Source organism: Falco rusticolus, chromosome 2, assembly GCF_015220075.1.
Source record: "Falco rusticolus isolate bFalRus1 chromosome 2, bFalRus1.pri, whole genome shotgun sequence".
Lineage (NCBI taxonomy): Eukaryota > Metazoa > Chordata > Aves > Falconiformes > Falconidae > Falco > Falco rusticolus.
Window position 1 is genome coordinate 57744166 of NC_051188.1, and position 23510 is coordinate 57767675.

Genomic DNA, 23510 nt, shown 5'->3' on the forward strand with positions numbered 1-23510 from the left:
TTCAAATTTATTCTTCAGTTGGTAAGATGGAGTACTACGTAGCACATCAAGCAAGAAATCTTTCTTACCTTCCTAATGTTCAAGATGACTTTGTGCAACACTGGCACATTACATTTTAGACTTAAGAGTTTGTATTAATGATTAAACAAATGCTGCTTTGTACACCAGGCAAAATCTTGTGTGGTCATGCAACCAATAGAACTTTTTTGTGTTGCATGAAAAATGAAATGGTCTTTGTGAGGCTAGATGATTGAGAAGTCTAAGATTATACTTGTTAGTGTTTGCCATTTCCTTTGTGCATACCTGATTTTGTCTCTTTATCTTCGTGTAATCAGCAGCTATATCCATTTCCAGGATCTAATTGAACGTAATGAAGAAAGAGGTTGGGCTGTTAAGCTTCCACATTCTCTGCTCTTTGTGCTGCTCTTGGTGCTAAAAAGAGATGAGTTAACATAAACCTGAGTAGGCTGTTTAACCTTCTTTCTCTTCTGGAAATGTAGATGCAATAACATTTGCAGCTGAAAAGGCTCATTCGCAGTTTCTAATGTTTAAGGATGCAAATGAAGCATTTTGTCTTTTCTGTCGCCTGGAGGTGTTAAGCAAGGAAACAGAAAGAGGTTTCTAGGATTAGTTCCACAGATTTCTTTTATCATGTAAAAATCAAGGGTGGTTTCAATGCCATGAAGTGAAGAAAAACAATATGGAAACCATCCAGGGAAAATTCTTGAGTTTGGTTTATTTCTCCCTAAATTTTCTGGCTATTTGTTACTACTTATAATACTCAACTTTTTGCAACACATCAGGGCTAAGTTCCTGTGTGTTGGGTGGTGTGTGCGTGTGAATGTTTTACAGGTGATGAAGCAATTCATCGTCGACAGTGGCATGTCATACAAACTGTATGTTCAAGTTTAGTTTGTATTTGAGAAATGCTGAAAACTTGCATAACTCAATATTGCATTTGGCTTTTGGACAAAGATGTAAAATAATATATAGACCATATAAGGCTTTAAACTGTTTCAAAGTGAAATTATCAAGTAGAACTTCAGCTTGGTGATCAGATCTAAAGTGAAAACTTGTAAGAATAGTTCCCCAGAGGTGGTACTTGTTCTTCTCACAGTGTCTTGTAGCTTTAAGTCCTTGGAAAAAGCTGTTTCTGTGCTTCTTTTCACTTGCAAAGATATGACCTGGAGGCTGAATAGCATTCTCCCCCCACTTAGAAGTGTAATATACACTATGAAATGTTTGGTTAATGAGGCTTTTTTATTTTAAAATGCAGAACTAAATCAATGAAAGCACACTTACCCTTTGTACATATAATCTATTATAGTATGAGTTCACAGCTTCTGTCTTGTTCAGGAGGATGCCTACAGATTAGCCTGATTCTTAAAGTTTTGACTTTGTAAACTTATCACTTCTGTGGAATTAAGGGGGAGATGACTTCATTCAATAAAACAAAAGTTTATTTAAAAGTTATTTGCTGTGCAGCATTTGTGCTTAAGGTGATGCTGACCATCTAATTTATTCTGACTACTCTCTGGTTATGCAGGAGGTCACACACCTTTTCTGAGGTGCATGCGTTTTTGGGACAGTGGAGTTAAATAGCCTTAGATTGTGTTTATACTGGCTCAGCAACTGTGCCTTTTGTTTAAGCTGAACTGCAGAGTCCTCTTACAGATCGATTTCTCTCTTCCCACCTCCAATATTTGAATATACATCAATATGCCTCTCTCTCTCTCTGATACATAGATATATGCTGTTCCTGCATTCTTTTAGTATTCCTTCCTATTAAGGAAGGCATATTTGGGGCCTGTATAAGGCCTGCTTTTATTTGGTCCTTCAGAAGTGTCCAGTCACACTGGTATCTGGTTAATGTATTTTCATGGCTCTGCATAGTTTAAACTATACTTTGGAGATCAGCGTGAACAGGTTCACACCAGGATTAAATAATTGGGTAATATTTCTTAGAATAATGGCTTAAAAGGAGTTTGTTAACACATCTCCCTCCCCATGCCAAAGGTTTAACATAGAAACAGGCATCTGTGTTGGTTTATTTCCGGGTAAATTAAGTGTATTCTAGTTTTCTCTTTTTTGTGGTATTGCTGCCCAGCAGTCATCTTTTTTCTTACTTAAGGTAATGGTTGTGAAAATGCTTTAGTGTTCTTTAAATTGTTTTAAGAAGTGAGACAAACTTCTTGCAGCTGTGTTCAGTTTCAGGTAAGGCTTTTTTTATTCTGCTAGCTTTTCTTTTTTCTAAAGAAGCACTTCCAATGTATCAGTTTCTCTTATAGTATATTTGAGACACAGGGTACAGATATTTAAAATGGCACAGTATAGTGTCACAGGTGGTGACATAGCTCATTTGGTGGGTCTGGCCTCTGAAGCACAGTGTGTTTTGGAGCCAAGTAACAGTAAGTTTTTATTTCAAAGTTGAACTTGGAACAAGCGATGAGGTTTGGCAGGCTGGGCAGCACAGTTCTGCACCACTGCCTCTTTCCTCTAGCAAGTTGCATCTGGCTCTGTCACTTTTCCAGTTGCCAATTAACCTTTTACATCCGAGGCTAGTTGTTATCACAGTCTACCTGCCTGCTGCTTATGCAACTCAAGGTGATTGTAACCCAATCTTTCCCAAACCCTCACACAAAACAAAAGCCAGATTTCCAGAAACAACTACAGTAGCCAAAGACAGGTGTAGTTAAAGTAGATGCTACAACCCTTCTCCCTCTAGCATATTTATCCATCTGCTTATACCGCATATGGTATTCACTTAAGAGATGCTGTGCTGTTCTGTTGTAAGCCTGTACAGAAGGCTGTAGTTTGCTTTTCTTCAGCATGGGTCATTTTTTTAAAATACTTGTTCTAATGAAGGATGCTACTGTACTTCTAAGTGTTGTCTTTTTTCTCTTGTGTGTGTATATAAATGTGTGTGTATTCTTTTGGCTTCAAAAGTTCTGCTTATTTCATTCTAAACAAGACTGGAAGAACTCTTATTTGCTGAACTGCTGGAGAGTTACTACCTTTGGTGTAACATGACAATGCCTAGGCATGTTGCTGTTTTAAGCCTTTTCCAGCTTTAAAATAAGTCTGCACAGAATGAACTTCTCTATTTGTTAGTACCAAATTTACTGGTTGATGCCTGGGCAGATCATTGGCTGCTCCTCTGTATGTTCTTTATTCTGACTTTTCAGAATAGCAGCAACAGGGCCCAATTGTTTGAAGTGGTAAGTTGTTTCTGTGCATCTAGCAGAATATCTACCACATTCTGTTGTAGAATGTTTTACCAGTTCGGTATGTCCTAGGTTGAGTGGATGCTTCTTATAATACATTCTTAGAGTGTATTTCCTGGGGGGATTTCTTCCCAGTGTTGAATGGACAGTTCCTGTATTGTGAGGTGATGTTACGTCCCCACCTCTTTCAACAGATGTCAGTGTGCCTGGTATTTTTTCTGGTAGGACTCCTGAATCTCGTTTGCTTTTGGATATTTCATCTGGCCACTTCAGCTGGATTTTTTTCGGTTCTGCTTGGTTATTTTCTAGGTTGTTCAAACCCCAGTTAGACCTTGCTTTTGCTGCCAGCTCTGCTTGTCAGTCCTGCATTTAGATCATGTGACTTGGAGACTTTTTAGCTCAGCTAGCTATTCCAGTCATCCTTGAGCTGTACTGATTATCTGCTCTGCTTTGTGTGTGTCTGCAGACAGCTGCATGTACAGGTCTATTTCTTTCTTGTGGGCTGTAGATGAGAGACCTTATTTGTGGAAGATTCCAATTTTTCTGGAACTCTGATACTGTTTGTGATTACCAGTCTACTTCTGCCCCTTCCCTTCCCCATTGGATCTGCCTCTTTGACTGCCTCTGTGTCAAGAGGGCAGAAAAATTAAGGCAGACATTCCCCAGTACAGTGGTGAATGAATTCGTCAACTGCATGTAAGTATTTCCTGGAAACCTTTTCCAGATTTTCCTGTAAAGAAAACTTGAGGGTTGGGACAAAAACCCTTGGAAAACCAGACCTGTAACAGTTTCTACTGGAGTTCTTATCTGTGGACCTTCCTTCATAACCTCATTCACCAATAAGTTCTTAAGTGTGGCAAGTTGTTAGCCACACATGCTGATTTTGCTGTTATCTCACTGCAAACAGAATCTTGCTTCTGCTTCTCTTCTGCCTCTGAGTTGTTCCACTACTTGACAGCACATGTCGGAGAGCTGGTTCAAGCAATGGCTTTGATCCTTCAAACTTCAACTATTCTGTGGTTCAAACAGAGCTCCTCAGAAAAGCAACAACATGCTTTCTTTTAAAACAAACCTTAAAACAGAAATGCAGACTCGAACACGAAAGCAGGCTGATATGGCAGCTTGCAGACCCCCTGCCCGCTGCACACCTGAGAGTTTGAGGATATTCCTTCACCCAAAAGAAGGTTCTTGTTCCCAGTTGTGTGATTCAGCAACTTATGTGGTCCTTCCTTCAGTGCCCATTAAGATTCTCTGTCTAGCTAGTTTTAATTCATGAAAGCAATGGAAAACACTCACAAATACCCCGTAGGCTATCATCTGCCATGTTGGTCAGCTAGGTCAACTGAGGAGTGCCAGAGCCTGCCTTAGAGAAAGGAGGGAAATAAAACTGTGGAAAGGGATGTGCAGGAGAGGAAGAAGAGAGAACGGGGGAAAAGCAACTAGGTTGGCTCAGGTACTTCTCTGGTCACTTAATAACACTGCAGGCTCTAAGCCTACCCAGTCAGTGGTGCTGGAGTTAAGCTCTTTTGTCCTGAGTAAATTACTGTTACTGTCTTCCAATAAGTAGCACCCTGAGTTTGGGTAATCTTGAAGACGTCATATTTAAGTCTTGAGTTTGAGAACATATGATTCAATGTCTGTATGCAACAGATCATTTGGGTTCTTCTGTAAACTTCATCAGCTTGTTTAAAACCAGCTCTTTGTTTACATAGGGAAGTTTATTTTCAATAAGGTAGAGCAGCCACAATTGCTCCTGAAATCTCTCCATCCTTCTCAGCCATTTCTTCTTCGGAGATGGGAAACGTTTTCCTGCAACTAGCCATTTTGGGTACCAGGGACTGAAGGAGCACAAAGCCTGCATTATTGCTGTTGCTTCTGTGTGGTAAGGTAATTATAGGGGCTTTTGCACCTGGAAGCAGCTGGGCACTTGGAGTGTGTTTTGCCACATCAGCATGCTGTGAGTGGAAGAATGCCCTGACGGAATGATCTGGAAAGAGAAAATACAAGATTCTTGATAGCTGTGTTTTTGTACATGGTGTATCTCCTTGTTGGTTGGAGCTGCTTCTGTTAAGCTGGTGTTACGTGCAGATTCAAATACCTTGGCTTAAGCGAGGACACAAAAAAGTGTGTTAAATTGTACAGTACTAATGTGTAAAAGACAGAGGAAAAGTTTTAGTATCACTTGTTTTGTCTAAAGCTGGGTTGGAACTGCTCAGTCATTTCCTGCATGCTCTGGGAAGCCTGGCAGTGAGTTGGCTTGTTTGCCACATATTCATAAGCCCACAGAAGAGTATATGTTGCCAAAGGAGCTAGCGTGTATAAAACTTCATTATGCAGTTTTCCCTCTGTCATGCTTTCTGTCTTCAGTCCTGCTTATGCTGTCACTGAGGCTGAATCTACTACTGACTGTGTAACACGGTAATTGTGAATCTCTGCATTCATAATTTCCAGGAAGAGATGCAAAAGAATCTCCTCTTCTAGGATCAGTCTCTTCAGCTACCTCAGGTCCATAAGAGTTTGTCAGATAGACGGGTCCTTTCCAAACTTTGGGAGTATGGCAATTCAACACTAGCATAGGTCTGTTTGGGCCCACTCTGTTCCCAGAGCAGTCAGACATGGTTGACAAGACATGTAAAGCTCAACCACAGACTTCCCAGACGAATTTTCCAAATCTTATCTTTGCTTGTCCTACTTCAGTGTTGTTTAGTTTTTGCTATATTTGGGGTCCTCTATTCCCTGAGGGTAGAATAAGGTTTTAGTCTGGCTTAAAAAAAAAACCACCAAAAACCAAAACAAAACCAAGGGGAATTACCTGCTTGTGATTCTTACAGTACTAAAATTAAACCAATTTATTGCTGCTTTCAAAAACAGGGCTGTTGAGAAAAACTCTTCAATATCTACTACTTAGACAAAGAAAGAACTAACTTTCTTGGCATAGAATATATTCTGACATTGTTTTTTTATAAAATATTCAGTATTGTTTGTGCCTTTGCATATGCAAAGTAGAGCAGTGAATACACAGGTATGTTTCTAAAGAAAATGCTGGTGCATGTTTATGGTGAAGCATGATATGTTTCCTTCAGCCAGATAATTAGTCTTCAAGGCTGGAGCAGCTGCTGAATGTGTGGAGCAGTAAGAGAACTTTTGGAAGAACTTGTTTGAAATGGAGTGTGTAAGCTTGTGTCTGTATAGTAGAGGTTCTAGTGCTTGCTGCTATGCTGGCAAATCTGTGTGGACTGTCATCAGGCACGGGAAGTTACTCTGTCACAGTTTCACCACTTCTGTGTGTTATATAAAGTAAGGATGCTAATGGGTGAGTGCTGATAAGTCTTTGTGGGAGCCGAAGATGTTATTGCTACTTTCTTTCTTGTGGTCTGTTTTTAGTGTCAGGCAGTAGAGTTTGAACAGGTCATTTAGTACATTACATGTGAGTATTGTCAATGGAGAAGCTGGGGCACTTTTCTGGTGATGAGTTGAGAAACTTTGGCAGAGGTCTTGAGCAAACATCTTTGAGTGATGGGTTCTTAAATTATTGTGGCAAAACTTGCAAGAGTTTGTTTGGTAGTGCCTTAAGCTGACAGTCTTTTTTGTAAGCTTAGACAAAGTTAGTTGCAAGTCATGTCAGAGAATACACGCCTTTTTTGTGCAAGAGATGATTTGACATACTGGAAACTGGAAACCAATAGATCTCCCTTGGTTTGCTACCTTATTTTTGATTTATGGATGTTGCAACATGCCGAGTTATATGGTTTCAGGAATTGTGTGATATCACATGGATGGAGTTAAACTATTTTGTTTCACATTTTGTTGCTGGGAAATTACTAAATGTGGCGACTACCCTAGCTGACTAACTGTATAGGGGAATAGCTGGTGGTAATAAGCTGCTGTTTGTTCACAATTAAAGAGCAGTTCTGTGTGAGATACAAAGATTCAGAGCAGTTAAAGCCAAGAGGTACATGGGTAGACAAGTGCAGTTTGCAAATTCTGGACATTAAAAATATACATGGAAAAAAGACAAAGATGTAGGTTGCACCATGTGATATTTGCATTAATTTGAATCTGCTGCACATCTAGTAGTTAATTTTTAAGAAGTAGTATTGCTTGTACCCACATGGAATATTGCAGCTCTGTAAGATTCATGTATCAAGTATACTGGATGCAGCAGATTAGTTTCTTGAAATGACCTGGAGTGTTCCTTCTCAGGTGGTTCATGAATCTCTCCTGAATGGTGCTGTTCCCTTCTTACCTAACTACCTGTTTGGACAGGAGCAGGGAGTGAACCGGGCACTTTGAAAGTCCATACCACAAGTCAGTGAGAGGAGACAGTAGGTCAAGCAAGATGTCCCCTACATGCCTTTCACTGGAAAGGCAGATGCTTGCTGATGCCATGAATGTAATTCCCATCCTCACCTGTAACCTCCAGTTCAAATGAAAGTTTTCTTATTTTCTGACAGAAGAAAGTCAGAGGAGGAAAAGAAATAATGTGAGAGCAGAGCGTTGGAGATAAATTGCAAGCTGGAAGTATTGGATGGTCTGTCAGGGCAGCAAAAGTTTTGGACCTGCTCTCTTGACCTCTGGGGATTGCATTGTTTTGATGGTAGACTTTGAGAAGAGAGTGGGGAGAGGAAGCAGCATGTGGTGAGGTTTTGAAGTAGTATTGATCAGGGTGCAGATGGCAATGTTATGGCTGAAACTGTAGAAACATGGTGTTTCCACACCACAGGGTCCACAGGGACAGTGTAATCTCCAATTGTCAAGTATGTAAGTGAACCATTTCCACGAAGCTTTTTGAGATTGGAATACAGTCTGAAGACAGCAGGAAACTCTGCCCTACCTCCAGTTGTATGCAGGCACCTATTTAAATCTCTCGTGTTAGGAGGAAATGAAATACCAGGTTTCAGGTTGTAATCTGCTGTTGTTTCTGAAAGTGTCAGCTCAAAACATTGTTACTGTGGTTTTCCTTCTAAAAAATAATGAATTCCTTTAGCATCCAGATTATTTGACACTATAATATTAATAGATCTGCACCCCTGTGTTGGTCTTCCTATCCCCTCCTCCCTCCTATTGCAGTCTTCCCAACTTTGTGTTTGTAGACAGCTGTTCATCAAATCAGTATTACTGAGTTGCTGAGCTAATAAGCCTACTGTAGTAGAGAAGTGGGCTGAGATAAAAACCCAGATGGTTTGTTGTGAGTTGAAGCTAACAAGCCTTTGATCTAGCTGAACTGATGGCTCTGTGTTTTGTTTGGGTGTCTTTGCACTGAGCTTTCTAGTGTGTCTGTAATACTTACCTGATTCCTGTTAGCTGGCATGATAGGAAGTTGTCTATGCAGAGCTTCTGCTATGACACTCTTCCTGCTAGGAAGCTGCAGACAGTAAGAACGGTGACTCCCAAGCATGCTGGAAGCTCTCAGCCCTTACAAGACTGTGAATAGGAGTACATTGTTCCTCAACTTCAACATATTTTTCCTATGTCTGTTCTGTGGTCATGCACTACCATCTCAGAAACACACAAAGCTTCAGCAAATTACTTTTTATTGTTAAGTGACTAGATCTGTAACCTTAACATATGTAGCACAAGTGTATGTCAGAAAGACAAGATATTAAGACACAACTTCTGATACAAGAAATAGAATGTTTGCCATTGTGTTACTGTTGATATTAACTGCCCATTGGCTGGAAACAAGTTTTTTTTAAGCATTTTACAAGAGTCTTAGAATTGGGCCAAAAAATCTTCCACCAATGAAACAGTTGGAAAAATTGTGCAAGGCTAGTGTGCTTATTCTTATGACGTGTTTTTCCTATGGTACAAAAGATGTTAAGTTGCCTGAAACATGCATGTACTCATTGATACATCAGTAACTTCCAGTGAAACAGTTCTGATAGAACTGCCTTTAGCAGCTCAGTGTAGTGCTGACCCTGGAGAGGTTTGGAAAAAATGTCTGTGTAGTTGATCACTGAAGTCTATTGCTGGCATAGAGAAACAGGAGGAGGAAAAATGCAAATCAGTGTTCTACCTACATATTAAAGTATTAAAGTTGAAGTATTAAAGTATTTTATGTTAACCTATTTCCACATTAGTATTGGAAAAGAGAGTTGCCTGAAAGAATTGGGGAAACATTATTTTACTTATTGCCTTATTTTCAAGATCTTTAAGTTCATTGAGTAAGAGACTGCACTTTTTAATTTTGATGTTTCATCAGGGTTTGGTTTTAGGAATGCATAATAGAATTTTCAACTGCATTACAGTTTAGCAAGCATATCTTTGTAAATCACTTGCAGCTATTTCAATGGTGAGTTAACTAGCCTCTGTTTTCTCAAGGGATATTTCTAACTTTCAAGCTGGAGTACTTCCACTTTCAGCTATTTTTCTTTGGCCTGGCTTTGATTTATACAAATGCTAATTATAGGGGCTTTGAATCTGTGTGTATACATAGTTTCACAAGGTCATACACATTTTTAATGAACTGGCTGAAATGCTGCTTATATATTGCTAGGTTGTTACATAAACAGATCAGTGTCTTCTAAGCATTTCATTAATTGGCTCAAAAAGAGAAAAAAAATTAATAGCAATACCTGTGTAAAGCTGATTTTTAATTTAGTCTCTTAAAGTTATAACTTAATTTTCTTTGCAGGCATCAGAAGGTGTCACCTTCATTGGACCTGACACACATGCTATTCAGGCTATGGGAGACAAGATTGAAAGCAAATTGTTAGCCAAGAATGCGAAGGTCAACACAATCCCTGGCTTTGATGGAGTAGTCAAGGTGAGAAATCATTTAATTATTGTCTGCCCACTGTAAGAACAGTGTCTGAATCAAAGTACACCTATTGAAGGTCTGATGCAGAATGTAATTATAATTTCAACATGTTTTTCAATAAGATGTAATTAAAAATGGGGTACAGATTTTTACTAGCAAGAGACCTTTGGAGAAGCTAAAGTCCTTCATAATAAATGGTGTATTAAGGACTAATTCTATGGAGTTCCTAAAAGCGTTGCTTTAAATTTAATGTGAAGGCAGGTAAATGTGTTAAAAATCAGGTGTGACTCCACTACACGTCTTTACATTTCTCAGGTGATTACTTCTTGTTTGCCAAGATCTCAACAACCCTAAGTTAATAGTGATGAAATTTCCATTTTATGGATGTTGGTGTAGGTTTCCATGTGTTGCAGAACTTGGGGTGAGGATGTGGGGAAGCTGGCGACTCTTTATCTGAATCTACAGCTACTGTTCTTCATGGGGTTTTAGAAGGACCAATTTCCAAGAGTTTTCTAAAAATATTTTGGTTGTTCCTTTATATTTTGTAAGGTAAAATAAAGTATGTTTTGGTTTTGATTTATTTTCTGTGGTAGTGATTAAGTATTGGGCTTTTACAAGCTTTCCTGTGTGTCTTCATATATAGTCTGTGTTAACGTAGGTAAATAAGCTTTTTTCCTTTAAAACCTTCATTGTATACACCTAAAAATTTGGTGTATTACAAAATGTTGACCTCCTGTGTTCAAATTTTTTGTTTGACATGTCAAGTTAGATTTTTTCAAGTGAAATTTGAGTAAAACTTCAAGATGCATGAAAAAAAGTTTGTTTCAACAGCAGTGTAATGTAGCTTTAAACATTTAAACATAAAGGGAAAGCTTTTCAGGTTTTATTTATGACAGTTGATACTGGCTTGATCATCATATATCTTATTTACATGATGAAATAGGAAACATCAAGATAGTTGGGAACAACTGAATATATTGGTGGAATGCAGACAGTGTTCTAAGGAGCAACATATACCAGGGCAATGGTGTTCAGCATTGTGTCAGCCAAGTTGGATTTTAAGCTCTGTTAGAAGGAAAAAACCCAAACTTAACTAAATGAGAAAGATGAATAGAGTGCAGAGGGGCTAAGTCTCCACAAAATTACCTGTTCTGATGAGGATGCCTTGAGAACTTGGCTAGTGAGAGAGAACGATTAAATAATGAACTAGCTGAGGTCCAAACACACGAGATAATTCTTCAGTACTTGTGATGGAAATGCCTGTTGTGTGTAATATCTGGCAGTGGGATATGCTGCAACAGGTAAAGTGCAAAGACTTGTTTCTTTTCTGGAGGGCTCTGTAAGAGTGTTAGGCTGGCATTTGTGGCAATAGTGAAGTCTGGCAGTGATAAGTTGAGCGCAGCATTCTTTCAGGTTTATGTTGCATGTTTTAGCAGTCCTTGTGTATGTGGTCCTTTAGTGCTCATAAGATTTCACAGCAGCCAAGCTGTTGTGCATAAGATCCTCTGTTCTGTCTGATATTCTGTATATTATTCTAGAAATCCTGAAAATAAGTTCTAGAAGAACATCTAATTAGGAGATAACTTTGAATTAATCATCTAAAACCCATAAAACTTTTTCTAATGCAGAATCAAATACTCCAGATGCTGGGTTTATCAGAGTTTCAAGTTAAAATTTATGTAAGGATCTGTTACTCTGCTAATATAAAGAAACAAACCTGGCGAAGTAGGATAGTGGTTAATGAACAGATAGCCATATAACCAGTGAAACTGAGCTACTTACCTGCATGCACTTGCTTCTGAGACCTTTAGTTGCACTAGTGTTTGACAACTATCTGAAGTTCCTGACACAAAGTGAAAGAACATGAGTGTTCTGGTTGCCGGTTGGCTATATGCGACGATAGTTTTAACATCAAGTGAACTGGAATGTAGGATTGAGTTGACAACTCCAATCCTCAGCTGTTGAAAGGAGCTATGCAGTAGTTGCTTAATCCTGAAGTGTCCATATTGTATCAATTTCAAATACCTCAGCCTTGCACTAGTTCTGATTATTTGAAGTGTGTTGATGAAAAAGAGCAAGAGATTAAAAAAAACCCAGCAGTGTACCCACCAAATAAGAAAAAGGAGAGTCTACAGACATTGCCAGTGTTGCAGTTTCGATCAGAAAGGGAAGATGAAAATTTTGGGTTAACCAGTGCTGTAGTTACAAGTTCTAGGAAATAAAACTTCTGATAATTGATGTTCTCGTCCTTGCTATGGATCTAAATGTGTGCTTGTATTTGTCCTTTGATCTTTCTGTGATAATGTCTTTTGCTTGGATGAATACTCGAGTAATTAGGTCATACAGTATGCCTGATCTTTTGTTAGAGCTTGATGTAGTATTTTGACAATTCATACCAAGATGAGAAGGGCAAAGATGTGTGATACCAGGTGCAATCAGAAGAGAACACACAAGGAGTTGGAGACTGTATAGGATTTCTGCCATTCTTTGAGAGACCTGCTTTGGTCACAAGAGTTATGAAGCTTTCAAAGTCTTTTGAGGGCTCTTTTTCTTGAGAAACAAAATTTTTAAAGGTCTTAGGAAGCAGTTAAGGGTATGCTTGATACTTGAGTTGATTATAGAGGTGGCTTCATCTTTATAGTGGAGTCTAATAAAACTGGAAGGAAGCTGCATTCATGCCACTGACAATGCCAGAAGTTAAGAAAGATCAGTTACATGTATTCTTTGTGGATGAATAGTTAAAGTGAACATAGAGTAACAACTTCTAGTGCTTTGTTATTCAACTGGGGACTGCAATGAAAATCTTTGTTCTTGAAGGGTTGTCTTTGTCCAGCACTTGCTAAATAGTGCTGCAGATATGTAGGCCCTTCATGAATAAAGGGTGTTTTCCCCCTCTTACTTATGTTGCTTAGCACTTAACATATAGTAGGCGCTGGAGTTGCTAAGCTTTTGTAACAACATTTTGGAGAAGTTGCATGCGGAAGAATTCCCAGTGAGTAGAAATTAAATTAGAAATCTAAGAGAAGCAAGCCCTTCAACAGTATACTTAAGGACCTGGAAGGATTGAATGGGAGGATACTTGGCACGGTAGACACAACTAACTGTTCTCATATAGGCAAACGCTGTATCAAATATGAAACTGAGAATGGAAAGATGTGGAGAGGGTAGTTGGACGAATAGTAATTCTCATCCCTGGTTCAGTTTCTCAGTTGGCTGGGGCAAGGGTTATCCAGCCTACACATCTAAGGAACCTGAGTCTGGTGCTGTCAGCTAGAGAGCCAACAAAAGCATTCAAAGGTAGTTAATTTCAAAATCTGTAACTACAATTAGTTTCCTAAAATCTGATTGGGAGAGAGAGTGAGTGACGAGTAGTCTTAATAAAAAGAATTAGTGTTGATCTGTGTAAGTAATGGCTAAAGTTAGAGCTGAGATGTCTGCAAATGAGTAAAGAGGAATTAGTGACAAGAAGAAAGTGGAGGATGAGTATAAGGAGGTGCCATGGTGAAAAAGTGGCAAAAAAATGGCAAGGGAAAAAATATTTTTTTTTTTTACATAATTTCACCACCTGCAGCCAGTTTGGTTTTATGGGTAGTAGAACACAGCTGGATGTAGACCCAGAAGATAAACATCTCTGGGTGTCTACTAAGTTTCACTGATGTCAGTAGACGTGTTGAAGGTTTTCAGCTAGGCTGTGAATTTACGGTTAAGTTTCAGGTATCTGTTTTGGCTGTACTCTTGCGTTTGGGGTATTGACATCAGTATTAAATGACCACTGTATTGCTGGAGAAGTTGTTGGAGACTAGACGTGAACAGGAGGTTCTCTAACCCCAACACCCTCGGCCATGAAAACTATTATGAAGTTCTTCATAATTAAGACAATGTTTTAAAGCTCTAGGATTCTTTTAAACACTTTGTCCTGGCATTCCTCTACATTAGATTAGTTTTACTTTTTTGTCTCCACCTGCTGGTACCTGGCGAAGAGGCATGACCATGAAATTAGGAGGTTAGACATGCTTATGCTAAATGAGTATTTTTATGAAAACGCTATGACATAATGCTATAACTCTTACGATTTTTATAAACTTGTACCATTACTTGAACGCTTTTATTTGTACAATAAAAGGTGGTGCTAAAATCATATATTTCTTTACAGTCTCCAGTTTAATTTGGGAAAACGGTAGTGTAGCTAATGTGTTTTTTGGAGGAAACAGCAGTAAATCAGTGAGGACTTTTGCTTTTAAATGATTCAAAATGCTTTTAGTACCGGTGTGGTTGTGCACACATTGGACTTGTGTGTTATGCAGTGTCATAGCATTCAGTTTTTTTGTCCTCCCCATGGCAAATGTTGTGTATCTACCATAAGCTGTTTGCACCACAAATCTAAAATAACTGTCCTAACTTTTTGAGTACTCAAACTGCAGCTATATTTCTGTAATTTGCAGGTGAAATGCATAATACTAAAACATACTTTCTTAAGGGGAAAAGATCAAAAGACTTAGAAGAGATTTCAGTGTGTCTGTTGCTTATTAATTTTTGTTTATTAGTTTTTTAAAAAGCACAGCACATTTTTGTTTTCTATTTCAGAAATGCTCACTGAGGGATAAAGAACTGTAGGATAAGTTCTTTATTGTAGGATATATTATTCTTCACTGTAGGATAAGAACCTACGCGTAGGTTTTTTTTTTTTTTTTTTTAATCGTAACTTTGGGTTCTTATGTATCAGAACTGTAAAAGAAGCAGATGTTGAAACAGTGTAAATTGATAACTGTGCTGGGCAGATGACTTCAGTCTGCTCAAGCCAGAATTGAGACAATTAGTGCTGCTGATATGATGCCGCTTATTACTTAAAGTTGTTGTAGTATGTAGGTATAAAAATACAGTGGCAGTGAAAAGTTCCCCTCTAATGATTTGCAGCTTGTCTTCCTGTGGACTGCAGCGTATCAGTTAGCCACTTGTTTGCAGGTAACTAAGTAAAAAAAAAATTTTCCCTGTTTTCTTCCCCCCTCTTAATTCTGTTTTGCAAATATATGAGTAAATTTGCAAGAGAAAAGAAATGTAAAAGTTTCCTTCTCGACTATAATCGTGGCTCTTCATCAGTCATCACTCTTCCTGCATTTTGTTCAAGAGGCTCTAATTGTCTGCATTTGGCAGGTTTAACACTTCCTGACAGAGAGGCTATTAAGGGGAAGTATTCTCGCATAACTGTCACAGGCAGGAACAAAGAACCTTCAAACTCAATGTGTGGAAACCACTAACATTCTTAAATGACCCTTTTCATGCATTTTATCCCTTTAAGCTAAAATTTGGAGGGTGCAGGGTCATGGAAAGCAGCAAGGTGTAATAAAACAGTAAACCCTGATTTTTCTTTTTTTTTTTTTTTTTTTTGGAGGAGGGGTTTCTAGATTTATCTCTTGACTTAAAAACAATTGTTATTTGGAAAAATCTCATTAACAGATGTGACTGGAGTAAAAAGACTTAAAACTGATGTTGCTTTCAGGACTGCTTTGAACTTAACAAGCACCGATTTGTGGAGCAGACTAGCTAATGAAAGGAAATTAAATTTTCTGACAACTTCCCCTGCCAGCCCCCTTATTCTTCATGGGGCTGTTACTAGGTACTGAAGACTTTTAAAGAGGATTTTGTTTTATTATCGGACATAAATGAACCAGGTATGAACATTTCTTATGTGTGGTGTTTTTTTTTTTTGTGTTTTTTTTTTTTTTTTTTTTTTTTTTTTTTTTTTAGGTTCTGACCTGGGTGCTTTTAAAATGGATTGTCTTGAAAGCTTTAAAAAGATCAGGTTTCATTTTAATGTTCATAAGTCAGCCCCCATAGTTTCAGACACACTTAGCAGCTGGTGATTTCCAGACATTACTGCCTTCCATACAAATTCTTTAACGCATGTCATGGAATAGTATAAATATTAGCAAATTTGGATGGAATTTTCAAACTTAACCTGCTCCACTGCAATTTAGCCCTTTTGCTTTCTAATGGCTATCAGTAGAAGATAATCAGAATTAACTACTGCAGGAGAAGCAATTTGGTTATTAAAAAGTGTGGAATTCCAGTATTTTGGTTTTTATTCTCTGGGTTTCTTGGTACTTTTTTCTGTACCAGGCTATAGTAGTGTGTCAGCTGAAGCAATATGTGGCATCAATAAAAGGATTTTTCTAATTGTCATACTGCGCGGACTCTTAAATGGAAACAATTACGTGAATCTTCTAATTTCAGATACAGCTTACAATGATGCGTTTAGGGTTTATTCTGTCTTTAGATGTAAAAACTTACAGAAGTGAAATACTTGTGTTCTTTTTTTCAGTAGACAAACCCCATTTGTCTTTAAAGAAGTTCTGCAAGATTTTTTTCTGAACCTGAATCACTTCCAAACAATAGAGAATCAACTCCCCCTACTGACAACAACCAGAAAACACAAGAAATACCTGTGAGGACAGAAACAAGCTGGCAGTGGACAAACTTTAACGATCTGATTTATGGTCCATTATTGATTGTAAACTTCTAAATTCTAGCATTAAATTCCTACAACTGCAGAAAATCATCTTGCGATCCTGGTTGTGTTTCCTGTCAGCTGATTCCTCATTGCTTTGAGTTTCTCAGTATACTAATGATGAGGTAGAATTTACATTCCACTTATGGTATTAATTTTACATTCCTCTGGCTGAAAAGGGTCAGAAGGTTGTAAAATCAAACATTAAATGAATCAGAGGAGACAGTAGTGCAATATATGACTGCCCTCAGGACATAGTGCAATGGCTGATGGGATTAACGTTGGGTCTCATTTCCTGCTTTTACAGGATGCAGATGAAGCTGTCAGAATTGCAAGGGAAATTGGTAAGTTCTTAAATTAGCTATGGTGGGATTTGTGTGCCTCTCAGCAGACATGGTTGACTAAATTGAATGTGTAATAAGTAATCCCTATAGAACAAATAACGTTTTAATAGTTTTTAAGTTCCCTGTTGCTTATAGGGCTGGAAGAATCTAGGCGTTAATGCCCTGTGTCTTAAATCATCACATTTTAGCTTTGCAAACTGGACTTTACAGAACAAGTGCAGCCACAATTTGTGGAACGCATGTAATATGCAATAATAAGTAGCTCACTAAAGGAGTTATTTCAAAGTATATCTGCAATTGAACATGATAGTCAGAAGTTAGGCATGGTACATTTCTTTTTATATAGAGGCTGACAGCAGTGATACTAGGGTGATGTGGACTGCAGTTAGTTTGAATATCATCCAGAGCACCAGCCTGTGCTTTCTGGAATAAAGTCACTATTCAGCTTCTGAGTATCTTACAGAATGGTGAAAAGAACAATCAGCAAACTGGCTGGGACACATCTTAGTGAAGGTTAAGTTTAGTATGTGTTTAATGAGTTTTGGCTTTTATTTACTAAAGCTTAATATTAAGGAAAATATTAAACCATATGCTTGAAATTCCACATTTCTTAACTGCTTTCTAGAAGAATTTCATTAAGACAGTAATAGATTTTTCTTAGTGGTGGGTTTTGTGTGGTTTTTTTTTCTTCCTTTTAAGAGACAGTAACTATGAGATGCTATTCAGGTTCATCATGGTTACATAATTCAAAGGCTATATCTGCATTTGAAGCTTCTGTTACTGATTGAGCTACAAATACATTTTACCTGTGTCAAAAGCTACAGCTGTGCCTTATGTGCCAAATAGAAATTGGGACTTGCACTACTGCAGATGACTTTTCATCACTGTAATATCTTTCCACTTCAGGTTTAAGTTGGAGTTTTTACCCTGCACTGGTTAACTGCCCTGAAAACCCTCAGTGTAAGCTTGGCTGGCTTTTTAGGCTGACACAATTGAAGTCAGTATTTCTGTGGGTCTGCCTTTATGTTCCTGTTGGGAAACTAAGTGATTACTGTCTTGGGAGCAGAAACAAAAGGAAGAGGTTATCAACCAAACTGGGACGTTCAGAGGAGAACTATAAATAAAATCGGGTTTTGTCCTTAAAAAAAGACATAGCATTATGACTTTATTTCTGTTCAGTTTCATTTCAATAATCTTTCTTGCTCTTGTTTTTTGAAGAGTTCCTGCAAGTATTTTAAAATATTTTTGATTAATTTTTGATTAAGGTAAGTCAGAAGGCATTCAGTGGCTTCCTAGATAGCAAAGATAAATTTTAAAGGCTTAAGTTTCTTCTGAGGTCTTCTGGTGTTCTGTTGACTGGTTGCCATCTTTGATATCAGTAGCACTTTGGAGGTCATTATATCCAGGCAGTCTTAAATGTGTAGATATTAAAGTCAATTACAGACAGCTGGTTGGTGCTTTATCTACATAGTAAATTCTTAAACCATTTTGATACAACAAAGGTTTGTACTATAATGCCATGTAGTGAAAGAAAAATGTCCTTTTTAGCTTTTTTCCCCACACATTTTGACCAGTTGATTAGTTTGGTTAAACTTCTGTCTGATCCTGACTACTGATCAGAATAAAATCCAATGATCTGTAATTTCAAAGGATCTAAAATAAGATGAAATTGAAGTCTCTTATGTATATAATGCTTTTGTCTTTATATATAAGGCACTTGATATGCAATCAAATACTTTCAGATTATTTTTAATTTCACTTATGCAGAGCCTCAGTCTTCCAAGGATGCTTAAGTAATTATTAAAACTGAATTTCATTGTGGATCAGCCAGTAAAACTCTAAAATGTTGTGTAATATTCTCTTGCTGTGTGCATTTTCTCCTGCCTTCTCCCTGCTACGTTCTGGCCAAAGATCCAGTAGTAGTGAAGTGTGGCACTTCAGGGTTGAGACACCGCCTTAAACTGTTCCAGTGACTATTACTTGTGAATACAAATTTAAGTATGGGAGTAAACCCTACCTTTTGCCTCTCATTTGAAGATATGGTCTCCCAAGTTGTCAAGACAGAATATGACAGAGGTATTAGGCTAAATCAGGAACTGGACGAAGTTCAAGCACAAGTTGCTGTATAGGCTCCTTCCTATATAGTTTCTCTTCTCTATTGATCTGTGTGGGCAGTTCTTCTCTTGTGATACTTTCTGTAGTGCTTAATCACATTGGCTCTTTCTCCCTGCTACTTCTAAGTCTATTTGTATGTTGTACATGCTGGCTGCTTGATTTCTGAAGCGGATGAAACTCCAGAAGGTTGTACTTTTCAGTTTGAAAGGATTGAACAACTGTGAAGTGCAGGCAGTTAAACTAAACGAAAGTCTATACAAAACTGAAGAGGCGCAAAACATGTTTTTGTCATGTTTCGTTTGACATGGGTGTAGTTAGTACTAGATTTTCAATAATGGATATTGAAAAGAGTCTGGTATTGCCACATATGATATTGCTTAAACTGTTCCTGCACAATGCATTTGGTGGTCTACTACCTGCAACTTCGTAAAAATGGTTAAGTGACATCTAAAACCATGGTGGCAAAGGGTTGGGACTAACAGCTGTGGGACACCAGAATTTGTTTATTCCTTTTACCATTCAGTTTCTCAGCATAGTAACTGCTCTGGAAACAAAGTAGTCCTGACCTTATAGTACCTATTTAACAGCAAAAGTATGCCTGATGATCTTCAAATTTGACAGCTTTTTACGTTTTTGTCTTTGAAAATCTTTTCCAATCTCTCCTTCAGAGGCGTTACAAGAATTCAAAACTATAGAACAAGAGTAGTTTTTATTCTTACATGCAATTTTAATTTCATGTAAGTTGGTGTAAAATTTGAGGGAAGGATCAAAAACCTAACACCTACTCAAAAATACACATGCTTTGTGATACTCTTAATTGCTGTTGTCATGGGTCCTTATAAATGCTACTAGAAATTGTTCGCATACCTCTCCCTTCCCACAACTAATCTAACCAATCCATGTGTGCATACTGCAGCAATTTTGATTGCTGCTGAATAGTGCAAAAGTGGTTAGGAGAATGGTAAGTAACACTTACTGATCCCAGCATCCTGTACCCAATATGTATGCAAAACTTAGATTCTACAAAGCCTTTCTTGTGCTAGCACACATCATTCTTTGGTACTGGCCAAAGAACTGCTGTTTAGCTTAGCTCAGTGCCCCAGAGAGCAAGTAGAATGTAAAGGCATATTTGAACAAAAGTTCAAGTGCCCTTATTTTCAGGCTGATCATTGTCCTAACTTGTAGAGGTCCGTTGCAAAGAATTTTTCTTTGTCAACCTAGAAAGCTGTATGTATCTTTTAAAAACAGGCTTTACTTTGGATTTTTTTAAAACTATTATTTTTAATTTTTATTTTTAACTATAAATGGCTCTCTGGAATCTCTAACTGCCTTGCATACAAGTGTGGTCGACATGTAATCAGTATATATTAAAGGTGGGCTGGGGAGGAAAGCAAAGTGGTCCTACACTTGGTGAGTGACATCAGTAAACCATGTATCTGTAGCATGTAAAGACTCACCAAGCCTCACTGCCAACATGCCTATTTTGCTGTTGAAAGAACAGTAAATTAGGACTAGACTGTTTACAGATTTAAAATCAGCAAGCCATTCAACAGACTGATATTAGACTGAAATTGTTAGCAAAATTGATGATGATTTTTGTTGAAGTACATGTAGCACTGAATAAGATAGATTAGGTGATGGAAATTGCCATAGTGAGCTTGCCATAATAAGGCTTAAAACAATGTTTATTTCAGAATTTCAGACTTGCATCCTCTTGAGTTGGAGAGAGTCTCCAGCTGATGATAGTGCTGCCAGAGGTGTAAGTTTGCTAGTGTTACCTGGATAAATCTCATTTCTTGTATAAAAATCATACAGAATATGCTTTTTGCTTTATTTCAAGATAGGCAGTGACTTGTGTAGGAGCCTGGCAGTTGCCAGGGATCTGGAAAAACAGCTACAGCATAGATACATTCTACTTGTATAGCTAACTGCATATACTGCATTTCATGAAAATGAGTTGAACTTGACTGTTTGCTGCATGCGATCTAGAGTTATTCTGCACATGTCTTTATTTCTGGGATTGTCGAGGCCTTGCAAATACTTACTATAGTTCTGGATTGAACCCATTGTTACACTGTGGCTCATCGCATAGCTCTCTGTGGGCAGCATCAGATATTTCGTAGGAAAACATAAGAGACAGTCTAGCAAGCTTATTTGCATGGCTCTGTTGGTCTTATTCTTATACCTAGTAACTAGAGATTACTTTCGACTCTAAAGCATGAGGATTTATAGCCTTTTGGTCATCCTTGCCTGGAGGATCTTGATTTGTGCTCTACATGTGCTTATCTATTAGCTTTCCGTCACGTGAGTGCTCTGTAGCATGAGGTTTCATAGTCTAATAACATGTGATGTTGGAAACTATTTTATTGATTTTTGCTGTTTTCCTGTCTTCCAATCAACACTACTCTTGTTTTTTATGCTTGTGTCATGTCACCTTCCCTTTTTTTCTTTTCTTTTTCTTTTTTTTTCTTTCTTTTTTCTCTGATGTGTGTGTGTCTGCTTCAGTCTTTTTAAGTAAAAGATTTTCCAGATCTTGCTGGTTTTAATTATCTTCTTCTGAACCTCCTTTCAGTTAAATGGCTTTGGAGGGGGAGGTGGGTGTACTGTATCGCTATCGCTTAACAGAGCAAGAGCAGATTTACATTCCAGAAAGAAACTGTAAATGTTAGTTACACATATAATAGCAGGCTTGACCATTTCTGCTGGGAACCATATTCAAATGTCACTTTCTGTCCCCAGATAAAAGCAGTCTGTAGAATGTATCGTCAGTCTGCAAGGACTGATGGACTCTTCCCCGGCCCGCTCCCGCTCCCCGCCCCCCCCCCCCCCCCCCCCAACTACCAGCTGGTGTGATATTTGGCTTAATATTATGATTTTCATTAAGCATACTGGAGGCAAAAGGCTTGAATTTTTTTTCTATCCCAGAAACATCAAAAACTTTCTAATCAGATCTTTAATTTTCAATCTTCTGTATATATATGCTGGAGAAAAGCAAAGTTCAATGATATGATTAAGAAATTATTTAGGAAGGTGCTTTGAATTAAAATATTGTACTGCAAGGTAAACAATCATTACTAAACCTGCTTTTAACTGCATACTGCTTTACTGTCCTTTAGCTTTCAGAAAACTAAGGTCCTGACTTATAGTCACATTAAGGTATCTTGTTCTGAAAGTAAAATATTACCGCTTATGCACAATGCTGCCAGATTTACGCTGCTCATTTTTTCTTACTACTTGTCAGTTTGGGGAAAAACCTTTTTTATTGTTTAAAAAAAAAGTGTAATAATTGTTTTCTGTGATACTTAATATTATACAATAACTTAAGTAGCACAGCTCTTGAAGTGCTCTGTTATTTAAAGTGTACTACACCGGAAATGTTGGTAAGATACAGGTTTTCTTACTAAATCTCTTGACTAATAGTTTTTGAAGATCTCATGCTTATTTTTGGTAGTAATTGGTTTCAAAAAATTATCACAACATAGCTTATTTCAGCAGTAACAAAGAAATAAAATTTTGTTCCTAAAGAATTGTGAGCTTAAAAAGGTCAAATGCCTTTATTCATAAATCACTTCGCTACTTGGGAATAATTAATTCAGTGCTTTTTTTTGTTATAAATGAAATGAAGAAGACAACCTTTCTTGGCTTCAGAAATCACTGCACTGACAGCTAAGTCCTGAAAAGACAAATCCTCTCCTCTCCCTCCAAACAAAGTGTTTTAATAAACGAAGTTATTGTCTACTGGCATTATTGGACATGTGGTCAGTTGTCATGTTCCTCTGACCAACTGAACAAAGTTTGAACTTCTGTCTAATTGTTCCCCGCTGTTAGGCTACCCTGTCATGATCAAGGCCTCAGCAGGTGGTGGTGGGAAAGGCATGAGAATCGCTTGGGATGATGAAGAGACCAGGTGAGATGCTGTCCAAAAGCTTGCCTTGATGAATGCTGCAGTTACCAAAGTCCCATTAAGCCGCTGTGAACTGACAGTTGAGCAGATACGAAATGTTAGACAGAGAAACTGGATATTATTTGGTTTTCTTCCTCTCGTATAGTGAGCAGTATACTTTGGGAGTTTGCATGTCTCTCTGTAAAAATAATTTTTGCATAAACCTTACAGAACATGGTCCATTAATTTGAGTAAAAAAAAAATAACACTTGCAACTGCCTTTAGTCCAATGATAGACTGTAAATAAAATGTTGCTGTATGCCTTTCAGAATGTTGATTTATTAATTGTCTGTGGTAGAATATTTATTGGCCCGGATTCTCAAACATTCATGCATGCCATTAGTTCTGTTAGAGTTGATGAGACTGATTATTCATGTGTGGAAACACATACGGTGCTTCCAGAATGTACTCTAATAAATTTCATACTTCTGTGTTTAAAATACTTGTCTCAGCAAACTATTGTGCTTTTGTGGGTTTGAAACAGTGTTTGTTTAAGGATGCAGGCATTTTCATGTCTTTTAATGGTTCTCTGAATCCCTAACACTCCACAATGCTTTCTTACTGACTTGAAGTTTTACAGTCCATTCTCTGCTAATATCCTGGCAGTGAGGAGTCTCGT

At 37.8% G+C, this 23510-nt stretch overlaps 1 protein-coding gene across 1 annotated transcript in view; it reads left to right on the forward strand.

Annotated features, from left to right (window-relative positions):
- PCCA (propionyl-CoA carboxylase subunit alpha) overlaps window positions 1–23510 on the forward strand; it is a 292425-nt gene that overhangs the window by 71944 nt on the left and 196971 nt on the right. The window contains exons 7-9 of the mRNA XM_037378105.1: window positions 9859–9990; window positions 16797–16833; window positions 22777–22855. Of these exons, the coding sequence (XP_037234002.1) occupies window positions 9859–9990; window positions 16797–16833; window positions 22777–22855 (248 nt within the window). The remainder of the gene's footprint in view (window positions 1–9858; window positions 9991–16796; window positions 16834–22776; window positions 22856–23510) is intronic.